The sequence below is a fragment of the Athene cunicularia genome, assembly GCF_003259725.1.
Source record: "Athene cunicularia isolate RWA chromosome 10 unlocalized genomic scaffold, athCun1 chr10_part1, whole genome shotgun sequence".
Lineage (NCBI taxonomy): Eukaryota > Metazoa > Chordata > Aves > Strigiformes > Strigidae > Athene > Athene cunicularia.
Genome location: NW_020799112.1, coordinates 922375 through 937201, shown reverse-complemented (window position 1 = coordinate 937201; position 14827 = coordinate 922375). Strand labels below are relative to the sequence as shown.

Genomic DNA, 14827 nt, shown 5'->3' with positions numbered 1-14827 from the left:
GAATTATAAATGAGTGAGGTATTATCCATGGCCAAATAAACTCACACTTTGGAAAATCTGATTTACTTCAGGTATTTAAGATACAGTTGTCTACTGATGCTTGTGAACAGGGACTTTGCTGCTTTTTGCTCAAAAAAAAAAAAAAAAAAAAAAAAAAAAAAGAAAGAAAGGAGTAGGACTTTGTGGAAGAGTAGTTAGGTTATATATTGGTTTTAACTAATTGCAATTTTCTTGGAGATGAAACATGATTAGCAATAAAGTGATTTTAACCCCCAAACTGGAGAGAAATGTGTATGCACAGTGCAGCCCAAATAGCCTTTAGTCTTTCTAGAAATATAATTTAACTCTGGAATAAGTCTCAATTACCTGAGGCTTTTCAAAGGTCTTTTTAAAGCAGGCTATCAAAGCCCAAACCTACTGTAATATTAACGACTCCCACCCACTCTTAGCAGGATCAGGAAATTCGCACAGATGAGTAGCAGTAAAAGCTGAAGGCTTTTTGCTGTCTTTGTGCCTCAGGCGACAGTTGGAGAACCTGGTGTGATCTTCATGAGCATCTGTGCTGCTGAGATGGTTTGGATCGAATGTTTTGTCTGATTCACAGGTTTTGTCGGGCAATCCGATAGTTTTACATTAGTTGAAAACATTGCTTTAATTACAGTCCTTTTTTTTTTAAATAGCCATTTAGGGGTGTTAATATTTAAACTAAAATTATAAATCCAGTGGCATGTAGTGTATAGAACTATTAGGAATGCAATAATTTATGTTGAAACATTAATTTTAGTCTAAATTAGGATGCTGTGGACAAGTAGGCTGGAGAATGATGCTGAGGTTAGTTCAGTGGAACAGGGAAGCAGACCTTGGACTTGCCTGAACACAGTGTGTGGACAATAGTGACAGTCTGAATGTTTAGGGGATAAAAAGGAAAAAGAGGTACTGGAGGAATGGGAAAAGAAACTTTGGAAACGTGAAAGGGGAAAATTATAAACTGACCCGTGAGCATTTACAGTAGCTGCTTAGATGTGTCCTAGAGAAATCCCTGCCTTTTTCAAAGGAAAAGGTGTGAGCTCAGAAATTAACCAAAGTGTCTAACTAAAATATTAAAATTGAAAAGCTATAAAATATTGAACCAGACCCCTTAAGGACTCACTCAGTCCTTGAGTCAAGCATTATTTTCATTCTCCCAGGTTCCTCAGCTCATGTCGCGTTATGCAAAACAAAGATACATTTTGCATTGCAGATGAGAAATAATCTATTCAGATAGTTCACCAACATGTGCTGTTATTTTGTTGATCTGTAAATGCAGGGAGCATGTTTTAAAAAAATAAGGGTGTTTTTTAAAAGCAAATTTACTTAACTCCCCTGAGTTTGAATGACTTTTCCATATCTCATACCAATGGCAGGTATACCTACCATTGCATACCCTGCAACTTGCTGAGTATTTGCTGTGCTGGTAATTCACATTCATCCATTTTGAAACTAGTGATTTTCAGGATTAAACCCTGGAGCTCTGGTGCCATGTGTGTCTCCCTCTTGGGACTGGTCGCTGACTTGTGCTTTGACTTCTCTCAACTCCATCTCTGACTGGAAAAAGATACAAATTCCTAAAAAGTTTTCAAATCTTGCTTTCTAATTCATCAGAGAATTGCACTTTTGCAATTTTGCGCTTTTGCAGCATATATGTGTCTAGAGGAGAGAGTAGAACCAAAAAATCTGCTCTTCAGTATTTTTCCATCAATAGCTCTTCAGATCTAGGTAAACCAAAGGTATCTCCAACTGTAGAGTAAAAGATCTTAAAATCCATTAAGCTTATTGCATGAGAGGTCCTCACTGTCTTGAAAGCACTGTGAGCAGGAATCAGGGCACCATGAATGCAAAAGCATTATAAATCTTACTGAACAAAGTAAGGAATCACTTTGCAGAATAATAACAATTATTTTACTTGGAAATTCCACCTTGTTGCCCTGGTTAAAGAGCAGGTAGTGGGAGCTATTTTTGGTCTGAACACTACTTAACCCCGTCTGCCTTGCTTTCAGATGACAAAGAAACCCCTCAGACAGAGCTGGGATGATTATTGCTATGACTCTGAGCCGGTCAGTACAAGTACCCATGTCTTCTGTGTTGCTGGTGCAGGGCTGCTGCTCACTTGAATTTGTTAGGTGCACCAAGACCTGAGCAGAAATCGAAGTCAAATTAAGTTTAACCTATTAACTATCCTCTACCTTTCTCTGCCCTGCAGTCATGTCGCTTGTGTATTGGTTTATGACAATACAGATGTGTTTTCCCTTGCCCTTTTCTGGTTCCTTCCATCTGGAAAGCTTCTTCAACAGTTGGATATGGTCATCTGGTTTTAGCAAACTAAGGGATTTTTTTTCCTGCCTGATATAAAATGTGATGATTTGTGGAAATTGTGATACAGCAGCAATGTGAAAATTGGAATTTCTTTCCGATAAAACTGCAAGTCAGTCTCCTGAAGCCCTAAGAGATGAATCAGTATGTGATGATGGTTCTAGCAGTGTATCTGCTCTCCAGCTTCCAGGGGAAAACAACCCAAAACCATCCCCCTCAGCCTTCTGTGAGAGAATCAAATACTGACATTCTTCAGAAAGCAGAGACAATTCCTTCTCCTAAAATAGTTCTGCTGACATGATTATCCTTTCCAAATGGATTGAACCAAAAACGGGAACGGTGAAGCTTCTCCCCCTTACCTGGCTGCTCCTGTGCATCTGAGTCAGAGGTGGTGGCTTCAGTTGGCGATATGCTTTGGGTGTCTGTGTGTCCCATGATGGTCTCTGTTGGCTTTGTCTTGCATGGGGAAGCATGTTTCAGATCAGCTGCATGATGTTCCTGCTAATTTTACCATGTTCTTAATGGTTGCTGAACTCTAGCTGATGCATCTTGGAAGAGTAAGAGGTAATCTGTGAAGGAGCTGGGTTTCAGGCTAAATAAACATCTTAACAGCAAGATGCTGCCGCAAAATCCTTAGGAGGAGAGGAGGGAAAGGGAGTCTAACCCCCCAAGGTTTAAAAATGTTGAATGTTGTATTGGCATCCTTAATACAACAGCATCCTTAGAGGTCCTACGAGAGCAGGAAGTACAGAGCAGATGCTTTTCTATAGACCTCAATACACTTGAGTAAGTTGCAAAGACCTTAATTGCTTCAGGAGTGGGTTAGGACAATTTGCTGGAGGAATTAAAATTAAAACAAACCCTAAATTTAATACCTTCTTCTGGAGGGGCCAACAATGCTGTGCCAGTTTGGGGTTTACCATGTTTTTATTTTGCACAGTGAAACTGTATGCCATTACAATTCGGCTGTTTATGTGATAGTTTATTTTGCTCAGGATCGTTTTCTGTGTTTTTCATGGTAAATCACATCTTTGCTTCAGTTGATGATTCATTCCTAAGCATACCCTGAACCTCTCCCCATAACCATGGCCTCAACCCCCTGCAGACGTCTGGTTTATAAAGAAACACTATTTTTTAAAACTTTCTATGAAAATCCATGGATTGTTTCAATGTGATGATAGTAACAGGGGACTGGCTTTTGCTGGGAAACTAATTGCCCTGGCAGAATATTAATGATGAGTTTGGTCTGTAAGCATGGACTATGTAATGCTTGTCTGCCCTAATATCAAAGAAACTCCTTTTTAAAATAATTTTCCATTTATCACCATTAGGAAACAGTGCAGAGCTGAAACACTACAGAGAGTATTCCCTTTTAAGTAGATAACTTGCAAAAGGCTTTTCCATGCAGATTAATGAGTTTGGCAATTGTTATGTAAATTGTTAATTAAATTGCTTTTGGCATAGAATGTGCTACTTCTGAGTTGTCCGTGGTATTTTGCCATTGACTTGTGACTTAGTTTTGGATGAATGATGCCATAAAATGAAATTGTCTCATGGAATATGGAGCACCACTAAAAGTTCCACTTGGTATATTTTAAAAAAAGTTTTAAAAAAATATTTATTTGCAGAATTTGTGGGTATATTATTGACCTGCATACTCCAGATCCCACTATAGTGGGTGTGAAAACTTCTCTGGGGTCTTCTCGGTATATTTGTAGTGACTGAGGAAGCTGGATGGCCAAGGTTTGAGTTTAGAAGGGACAACTTTTTATCCTGCTATTTTGTGGTGGAAATAATTGTATTGCTGATGCCTGCTGATCTTACTGATATATAATATAGATGTCTTTTTTGCATTCCTTTGGATAATATATACAAATACTTTCTACATCTCTTAAAATGGGTAATTTTCAATCACCTATTAATAAAAGGTGAAAGGTCACACATATGAGTATTTTGTAAGAACATGCAGGTGTGTTACTTCTTGTTAAATTTAAAACTCTTATTTTCATTGATGATGTGCACAGTTTTAAATGGTCTTACTGTTCAACATCTCTAAATTCTCTTTGTCCATGCAGTATTAAGTTGTTGTCCCTGAAGACCATCGATTAAAAAAAAAAATAATTAATATTTTCTTGTCCAGTTGAACTTCCGTAGCTTTTAGTTGAGGGGATAGGGCAGTTGTGTGCAAGTAGTCTCCTGTGTTGAAATAAATACCTTGAATAGTAATTTCCCCTTATAATCAGTAGCTATTGCTCTAAAAATGCTATGGAGTGGGATGAAGAACATATCACTGACATGGTTGTGAGGCTTTAAATGTGGATAGGTGCTGTAAGACACAAAGCTGATACTATGCAATAACTTCACTCTATATATTCTGTATTTATGATTTATTCTATGTACTATAATTGAGTTTGAGGGTCTTTTCAGGTAACAGTCATCATCCTGTGACTACTTGGTAATGATGCTCACTGTAGTATTCTTGTAACCCTGTTTAGTGCAGACTTTCAGAATTATTTGTGCAAAAGTTTGTGCATACTTGCTCTTGTGGTAAATACAATTTACAGACAAAGAACCAAAAAAGCCTATGTGAATACAGCTGCTTAATTAATTATCACTGCAACTGCAGCTATAATTTTTAATTAACATACCTGGATTAATTTGTAATAAGTCTCTATTTAAGTGTTAGTAAATATTTTAAGGTTTAAGATAACACTATATTGTGTGATGCACAATAAACTAATTCTGATTTGGAGAGTGGGAATTTTTATAGGCAGCAATGGGAAAAAAGTATTAACTATGGACTGTGAAATGAGAGAGAATAATTGATAATCCATGTGGGGCCTATGGTAAGCCAAAGCAGAAGGAATTTAGCATTAATAATTTTTATACTAATTTAAGGAGCATTTATATTCTCTAAATATTGATGCAGGACAATATTATTTGGATCCAGAATGTCACTGGACTTCCCTGAAAGTATCAATGACTGCTGTCAAGTTGGGGATTATCTGAAAAACTAAACTGTTCAGACACATTAACCTTTTTACTAATAAAATGTAGTGGATTTCAAATTCTCTCAATGCTCACATTTTTAGAAAACTTCTTGGTAGTTAGAATGAAGTTAGTGAAAAACGCATTTAAAGATTTCCCTTTCCTATGCAGGATTTAATTCACTGATATTTTACATGAAATTCTGTGAATTCTATTTTAAAACTGAATTATTCCTCTTTAGTTGTAGGCGCTCCTGATGGACCAGGACTTAATGTGGAATAAACTGTCTGTAAATGTGTAACATATTTCATCTTGTTGTTAATTCACATCCTTTTTGTATGCTGATAGTCCCACACTGACAAACTCTTGCCATACTGTTAGAATGGTGTGACTCGCCTCTTGTGTTAGAGGCTAAGTCTAGGAAATAAGGATGTATCTCCAGGAAAAATTAGCCAAAAATGTTATTTTGGAAAAGGTATGCCAATGTAGTTTTCTCTGAGGCCCAGGATATTCAAACCAAGGTGTTTGTGGTGGAGATGTAGTGTCCTTTGAAAGACCATCTCATCACACTGGATAAAAACATAGTACAGAGGAGACTGTGTATTCAAGAAATAATTACTGTATTGAAGTTTTCACTCTGGTTAGCTTTTCCATAAAGTCCTTCTAGAAGCAGATTCTCTAAACAACTTGATTTGAAAAAGCCCAAACTAAACAACAACAAAATAAAACCCCAGACTTTAAAAAAATAATATTTTAAAAAATCAAATTTCTAATTGTGTATACTCTTTCTAATATTTAAGAAGAAAATTTCTGCCTTGCTAATCCTGGTCTTTTATTGTATTGCATGTGTGTTTCTTGCTGCATCTGCTATGGTGCTGTGAATCCCCCTGTCCCTGGACTGGGTGTTGGGGGTAATCAGCCACAGTTATTCCCCACAGTGTTGGTGGGGCCTCCTGAATATCTTATTTCCCAGGGCCAGACTGGAAATGTTCTAGTTGCTGATAAAAGGCATGGAGATCACTAAATTATATTTATGAGGTGTTGACTTGGCCATCTGGATGTGTTCTGATCTTAATTTCCTTCAATGCTTAATCTTTCTGTTTGAACCCAACAGGATTGCTTTTCCGTGGAAGGGGAGGACTTGAAGCATGACTTTGAGCGATTACAGCTAGCCATGGAGATGGTGGGATTTCTTCCCAAGACTCGCAGACAGTGAGTTTGTTTTCCATATTATTAGCTTGAAGATTCTATTATATAATATAACCTCTGTAATCAGTGACATAATTCACCTGACTTGACCTAACATGACTGTTGTGTTCTACATAACGTATCAGGCTGGTGAGAAGGATTAATTGGTGAGACACTGGAAGGAGGTTGCCCAGAGAGGTTGTGGATGCCCCATCATTGGAAATGTTCAAGAGCAGGTTGGATGGGGCTTTGAACAACTTGATCTCGTGAAAGATGTCCCTGCCCATGCCAGGGGACTTGGACTAGGTGATATATAAAGGTCCCCTCCAACCCAAAACATTCTATGAATAATGACACTTGACCATTCATACAATAAAGGAGTAAACAGAATTTGAAGATATAAACAAAATATGCCCATCATTACTATAGTTAGTGATCCTCTTTGTGCAAATGGAGCATTGTCAGGAAGTTAGCACCTTGAAGTATTTTTCAGCCATTCATGAATAGTCATGCCTTACTCTGAATGTCATGAATCCAGATCCTGGTTTAATCAGAAATCCTGATTATTAGTCACATTTTTAATCCTTTGCATGCAATTGCCAGTTCTGTAGACTCATTTCCAAGAGGCCTTCATTCACTAATTCACTGAAAGTGCTGATTGAAAAACTGGACCTCTCAGCTGGATTGCAATACCACCTTCCACTGACAGCAAGGAGTGATAGGCTTCATATATGGGTCGTCTTCAACCAAAACCACAAAATAATTCCTCTCATGTTGATTGTTGTCTTGAAACTCTCGAGTAGGTTTGAAAGAATTTGACAAATATTACTAAGGTTAGTAACAGGCATAGAAATACATATACTAATAAAATGACCTGAATGTAAGTATGATTTTGACATCACAACTATTGTTGAAAAGCACATCAATACCTGGAACAAAATGAGAAATCTTGTGCTTTTTCAAGTCAAAATGTTCAAACAGTAATTTAATGAACGTCATTCTATGTTGTCTGAAAACCTGGAGGTTTACGTGGGAATAGAAAATTACTGCTTTGTACCAATGGCACTTAAAACCCTATTCATCACCTTGGGTAAACGATTGTAACAAATCAGTTATGAAGTGAAGACTGCTTTTTCTGTATCTGTTCCACACACATGGATAAACCCAAGTATATCTACTTGTAGTATAAATATATGTTAGCATGCTTCCTTATCTTTCAAGAATCATGTTTCAGTGACAAGGTTTTTCTAAAGCCTGTTTAGGGTACAGTAAGGGAGTTAAATTGACAGAGTAAAGCAATCAGAAAGTCTTGGGGCTGAGTAGAGTTGGATGTTACAGAAAATTTTACTGTGCAATAACTGTTCTTGGCACACAAGTTCTTGTATTTCTCCTAGTGAATTTTGCTTGTCAAAAAATATAGTGGATTCTTCGCTACATGAGTAAATTTATTGTGCTTGGCATTGTACAGCTGTAACACGAATAAGTAACCACTTCAGCTGAGTATAAAAAAAAAAAGGACACTTTAAGTATTACTATATTCTTATAAATAATTGATTATAGCAAAACATGGTGTTTCACCTTTGTGGAAATGGTTACAGAAGAGAAACTTTTGTAATTGCATCCCTGTAATTCATGATAAGGAATCAGTATCCCTATTTTAGAGATAGGAACTGGCTTGGAGGAGAAGGTGTGTTGTCCAGACAACCTGGTGACATGGCTAGGAATCAAATTTGATTTTATCCATTTTTAGCTCCCTAGAGAGTGTAGAAATAGGGACAGAGTTTATAGCTCAAGTCAGCCATGACTGGATAGTCTCAAAGAACTATTTTTTTTAAGGAGTGAGGATATAATTTAAAAATATCTAAATAAATTAAAAAAAAAAAAAAGGCTGGATAAATTTCCTTGAAGTGTAACATCTTTGTCTCATTTATGCTTTTTTGTGTAGGCTTCCTACTTGGGTCTAGATCGTAGAAGGTAATAAATCTATGTGCCAGGGGACTAAGAATGATCACCTGCATGGCTGAGTCGAGTCTCCCCCTTAATTTAGGCAATTGCATGATAGATATTTAATCTGGATATCTAGAGTACTTGAGGATTTTTTTTTTTCTTATACTATCGGGTGCCATTTTATAACCAGGGGATTGACATGTTAAATAATTTTCAAGAAAGCCATACCAATGCAAGTTTGATACTTGACTAAGTGAAAATTTTTTTTACACGAGGCAAACTGGATGCTTCATTTGAGCATCATTTCTGAGGAAGATTTGGAGATTTGGGACATAAACTGCTCTGGATTGAAAAATCAGAGGAATGAGTCAAATACAAAGATAACACTTGGATGTTTTGGGATGTGGTTTGCTTTTTTGTTAGCTTTAAGAGAAAACAACCCAGTGGAAATGAATTCTCTCAATTTTCTTTAGAATTTTCTCTCTCTTGTCGGCAATACTACATCTGGGTAATATCCGTTACAAAAAGAAGACTTACCGGGATGACTCCATCGATATTTGTAACCCTGAAATACTACCGATTGTGTCAGACCTGCTGGAGGTAAGCCTTTGCTTTCTGTCCTGTAGTGTTCACACCTAATGAGCTACCTCTGGTTTATAATAGAATTTATTTCTAGTTTCAGTAAAAAGTAAGTTCTTTTGTGTTACTGTTCATATGGGCTGTTCATGCTTGCCAGTGAAAAGTTATAAAGATTTTTTTAAATGGGGTTTTTAATGTAGGGATTTTTTCCTGTATTCTTGAAGCTTCCAGTTTAATTGACCCAAAATACAGTTTATGGGATTAAAATCTGAAAGATTGCAAACCAGTTTTAGGTGGAAAGCAAACCTGCCATTCAACACAGTACTTTCTTGAATTGCCAACTATGAGCTCCCTCACCAAAGATCCCTGATGCCCCTGAAATCTGTCCACTATTAGCATAAGACAGCAATGGTGAGACCATCACCCCACTTCTGGTTCAGGTGGTGTCTGTAGGAGGTGCTGAGCTCACTTGCTGTGTTTTGCGCTCTGTTGTTACCCTGCCAGCATCCACAAAGGTTGTACTGGAGATGCTGGAGGGTGCATCTCAGCCCTTTAGTACCTATTTACGGACCTATTATCCATGCATTTACCTAGTTCTTTTGTGAACCTGTTGATGCTGTTTGCTGTTTAAGACCCTTTACCAAAAGCACTTTGTCCTCTGAGTCACTGCTGTGCCAATATCATTTGGGAAGGGTTTGTAGGTCTCCACCTGAGTGGCCCAGGGCCATATCCAATTCTGTAAATCAGTGAAAAAGCACTAAAGTTCTTAGGAGAGCTGCTCTGTTAGCCCAGGCAGTTGTGGCATTGCTTGTCCATGAGAAAGTCTTCATTTCAGTGAGCCAACTGATCCTGTGCTTGCCTTACCCACCCGAGAGCTGAGCTTGGCACCTCTTCGTGAGGGTGTAGGTGGCCAGAAGCTCTCCTTGCTCTCTCACTTCTGAAATGCTCTAAACCATTTGTAATTCCAAAGGATACTGAAATGTTATAGTTGGTTAAAACAACTATTACCTTTATTCCTTTGTACTCACTGGATGGTGTGGAAGGTTGTTTTTTGCTGATTTTATGAGAGCATCAGAAGATAACTAGTCATTTTGTATACACATGATGCTCTTCCCATTCTCTTAAATAACAGTTGTGCTATCTCACCACTTAAAGAACTCGGGTATTGGCTCTCACATAGCACTTCATTAATACTTTAAATTTAGGGAGGGGAAGGCTTCTGTAAAATATGGGTATAAACAGCTGGATGCTCTTTGCATCTTGGCCTTGGAGACTGTAGAAATAAACAGAAGGAAAATATGAGTTTGGAGGAGAATGTTGTTGATCTTACCCTGTTAAAAATGGCCAGAGAGCGCCAAGTCATTTAAGAAATAATTGTCTTTTAAAAAAGCTTTGAGTAAGAGAAGGTCTTAGAGATCTGAAAAAGTTCCAGACTTTGGGTCTTTGCCCTGACTTCTTCTGCAAATGAACTCTTCTGCAACATCTGCATGCTGTAAGGTATTGGGTTATTTTTTGCACATGTACGCGTGAAATGATGCACCGGTTTAGCCGTGTAGATCTAACAGTGGTTTAATGCCATAGTCTGGGTCAGCACAGAGCATGGATACCATGCTCACTTGCAGCTAGTGTCAACACCATATTAAAAAATAAAAATAAAAATATATATATATGCAAAGTGATAGATTTCTGTTCATCTTGGTAGTTCTTTTGCAAGCTAAATGACTGTATACGGCATAAAATGCTTGTTAATTAGGTCAAGACACTGCAGACCTCAGATATGATCTTGGGAAAAGCACTCCTGGGTTGAGTAAGTGGTGTTCCTTGTCCTTGAAGTTGCATTTATATGGTAATTTATCCATGAAATTAGAGACATTGGTTGTTTCCAAGTGTAAACTTTCCAATAGACCCACTCCCTGATCAACTAAAACAAAGCCAATAAACCATTTTCAGAAGAGCCTTGATTTCTTTTTCTGAGATGCTCGTTTTCTGTTTCTTTGCAGACCTGAATAGATCTTGTAATGCTTATTCAGATTTGACCAAAAGGGAGGACTAAAGGGTTCAGAAGAAACATAATTACAAAGAGCATCCATTGCATTTTGTTCCTTAGTTAGCTACTTACAAGTCTACAATTTAAGTGCAGTGAATTCTTCTCAGCCAGAGACCAAAAATATTGGTTGAAACATTTGACACTTTGTATTTTGTCTCATTGGGTAATTATTTTTATTACTTTTTTTTTTTTTTTTTTTTTTTTTTTTTTTTTGTGGTCACTGAACAGTAAGTACATAGTTTTGCTTTTCACGCCATTGTTGCTGAAAATATGAATTGGCTTGGAAAAGTTATTAATCCCCTCTAGATCTTGACAATACTCTCTAAGACTGAAAATCATCTCAGAATCAAAATAACATTAGTTGACAAATAGTTTAACCTCATACAGCCACTGGGTGCTTGGCAGGATGATCTTCAACGTAGCAAAATGATGGAAGAAGTCAGCTCTGCAGTGATCTGATACTTACTTTGGGGAGGGTGGTTTTGTTTGTTTTTTTCCTTAAATGACCCACTGGATTTGTTCAGTCAATGACTTGACACAGAAAAGAGAAGAAAAAAAATAATCCATCTGGACTTGGTGGAAAGGCTTTGTGAAGCAGGAGCTGAATTGGCCATCTCTGAGGGCAGCCGAGAAGAGGGGATGCAGATGTCCTCCTGCAGAGCCTTTATGGGGAGGAGGGGAGCTAACAGTATGTCTGAAATGAAAAATTTATGCAAAGCTAAGGTGTTTTCCCCCTCCACAGGAAAGTCTAGCCCAAATGATTGTGAGCTAACTGGTTTACACTGGAGCCTCTGAGACTCTAAGGACAACTATGGGAATTTCCCTGCTGCAGCAGTTAATGCAACACCACCAAACAACTATCCTTCCTCTGTATAACAAGATCTGTGTCCCTATAAAATGAAGCTAATATGCAGATTCTTTTTTTAAGGAATCTGGGAGGAGATGATAAATCTGCCAATGGATTTGATTTTTCTTAGATACCAACAACCCTGTCCAATATGTCTTTGGTTTATTAAAGCATGCAGACAAGCGTTTGATGAAAAAACAAACTGCAATATAGAATTTTGGCCAGACTCTGCGGATCATTGTTTCATTTACAGTAAGACCCTGATTTATTTTTTTTTTTTCAAGAATAGACATAGCATGTGGATTATGTGAGGCTTTTGGCAGGTTTTTCATGGCCTTTGTTTAAACTTTGCTGAAATGTCGTGCTGTAGCATGATGTCAAGGCTGCCTGATGGATCGAGCAGACGTGGAGTCCTGTGCAAGCGCTGCAAATATCATGGGTCCTCTGCAGAAATCATAGAGGATTGTGTAAAACTGGGGAGAACTTTTGTGTTTTTGGGGAAAGGCCTGGAAAGGCTTATTTGTGGGTGTATTAACAAATCCTATCTATTAGAAATTAACTAGTGTTAGTTGACCCTAAGAGAGATTATTTTTTTCTCATTAGAAGAGCAGGACCATTTTGATTGTGTACATTTACTAATACTGGAAACTATTTCCATGGATGGAGCATTGAGTAAGGAAGGGAAGCTCTGTCTTTACTCAGTGGAGAGCAGATTTATATTCAGTTTTTAGGCTTAGGTAACCAGCCTCAGTGCAAATAAGGGTAAATGTACGTTATCAAGTGTCCTAAATTAGTTTTGCCAGAGGTCTTTTTGAATTGATGGTGATAGCTTTTCGAGTTAATGTCTACCTTCATGGGAGATTTATGTGCTCAAGTTATTTTTCTACTAAAAAATGGTCTTCAGCTTCCCAGAGGGATTCCACAGATGTACTCCTCATGTGATCAACATCTTGGAAAGTAATTGGGGACCAAAAGGGAGTAAGGATTATGAGGCAGTCAGTGCTTACATCCAGTCTTCTCTTCTGGATTCATTTTCTGGATGAAGTTTTGGGGATCACAGAATGGTTTGGGTTGGAAGGGACCTCTAAAGTTCATCTAGTCCAACCCCCTGCAATGAGCAGGAACATTTTCATTGGATGCAAAACTCTGAGTCAGAGCTCAAGGCAGATAACTTTCTGGTTGTTTGAAAGAAGGTCTGAAGAAAAGGTTCAGATCTTTTTAAAGAACTGATAGAAATCTGAATTTCTGTTACTCCATACCAGGCAGCTTTTGAACGAGCATTCAATCCCTGTCTCAAATATGGAAGGAGAGACAAAAAGTGATGTTTTCTTGTGCTTAAGTTGGAAATGGTTCATTTTTCTTCAGCTGCTATAACATAATACTCCAGCATTACTGGAGAAGCAATCTCTGCCTGCCTTGGCTCCAGCCCAGCCCTTGCGGGAGCCCGCTCACTGTCTGCTCCCTGCCGCACTCCACTGACATTTATAGCTGTGGCAGCGTTGCTGGTCATCCTTCACTGAGTTTTAGAGCTCTAGTCATCCAGCCGTCTCAGTGTTGGTTTGACTCCTATGTGGCAGTGAAGTCTTAAATCTGTGTTTTGTCCCTGTAATTAAGATATAAACTCCTATGGGCCATGTAGCTTTTTTTAAGAGGAAGATCAGGACTTGTCCTTTAGCACCAGAAAGCAAAGATCCATCAAACATAATTTAGAAATGTAACTCCCAGGGTGCAAAATACAGAAATAAGTTGTGTTCTCCTCTTTGCTAATCTGCTGGGATGGGTTTTGTCTCTATTTTAGTGTATCACAGTTACTGGAGAAGGAAGCATAGGATGCACAAGAAGGGGAAGCTGCAAGTATCTCCATGCACCAGGTGTCCTTAGTCACTGGCATGCACTGAGTTTATCTTTAGAAAGCTCCTGTGACTGCTCATTGGCATCAGGAGTCGGCTACCTTCAAGCTGTGACCTTAAATGAAAATTAGGATAATTTAGCTGTACCTGTGGTGTTGGCTCTCAGAGGCGATGAAGCAATCAAGACCAAGCTCCACTGGGTGGTAATTGCCAGCAAATACCCAGGGAGTTGCAGGGATTACGTTCCCATCCTTGCTGAGTGTGTTTTTGTATGAGAAGATGATTTGATGCAATCCCTCTGGGTCAGTTGGCAGCAGGTCCGGAGATGAAGGATGCACATCTGCAGGTCTCATCCACCGGGAGAGCAGATGGAGAAGCAAACCAGGGTGAACATTAGATGGAGATGCTGACGGATGACATGAGAAGTTGCTTAAACTATTTAAAATCCCAATGTTTGCTGACAAATCTGGGATTTGGAAGCATTTAGGTTGTTTAGGAGTATTACATTGGGCTGTTTTGATTACTAACCGTCTGATACCCCTCTGCCTTGTTGTCTTTGATAATTAAAAAAAGCCAGCATGCTGGCTGAAGGTTTGCTGCATCCCTGAAGTGAGGTGAAGTTTCGTGTAAAACTCATTTTTGTTCCAAGCTGTGCAACAGGGGGTGAGCAACTGATGATCCTGCAGTCACAAGCTGCTAGAAAAGGATCTGCGTTTTGCCTGCAGAGCTGAAATTTTTTTAAAAAAACACCGTTTTGCTGAATGTAGAGGAATAGAAACCAAACGTTGAAACTTGCTGTGGAATTCCAGGTGAACCAGAATTTTTTTTTTCCCCATCTTGATTTTGAAAGGTAAAACCAGGTCATAGGAACTGGGGTCTCTAGAGTATTACTGAGAACTAACGAACAACCTCAAGGTGTTGATGTTCGATTTCTAGTGAAGTAGACCTTGCTGGTAGGTGATGGTCATATACAGGTGATTTAATGTTTTCTCCATGTCACAGCAACAAGTTCTAGTTAGTGGTTGTTGCAGG

At 38.4% G+C, this 14827-nt stretch overlaps 1 protein-coding gene across 9 annotated transcripts in view; it reads left to right on the top strand.

Annotated features, from left to right (window-relative positions):
• MYO9A (myosin IXA) overlaps positions 1 to 14827 on the top strand; it is a 165641-nt gene that overhangs the window by 50820 nt on the left and 99994 nt on the right. For 8 of the 9 annotated variants that reach the window (XM_026855665.1, XM_026855662.1, XM_026855660.1 and 5 more), the window contains exons 6-8: positions 2037 to 2093; positions 6452 to 6549; positions 8946 to 9072. In XM_026855665.1, the coding sequence (XP_026711466.1) occupies positions 2037 to 2093; positions 6452 to 6549; positions 8946 to 9072 (282 nt within the window). The remainder of the gene's footprint in view (positions 1 to 2036; positions 2094 to 6451; positions 6550 to 8945; positions 9073 to 14827) is intronic. The other variant, XM_026855664.1, reaches the window with a different exon arrangement.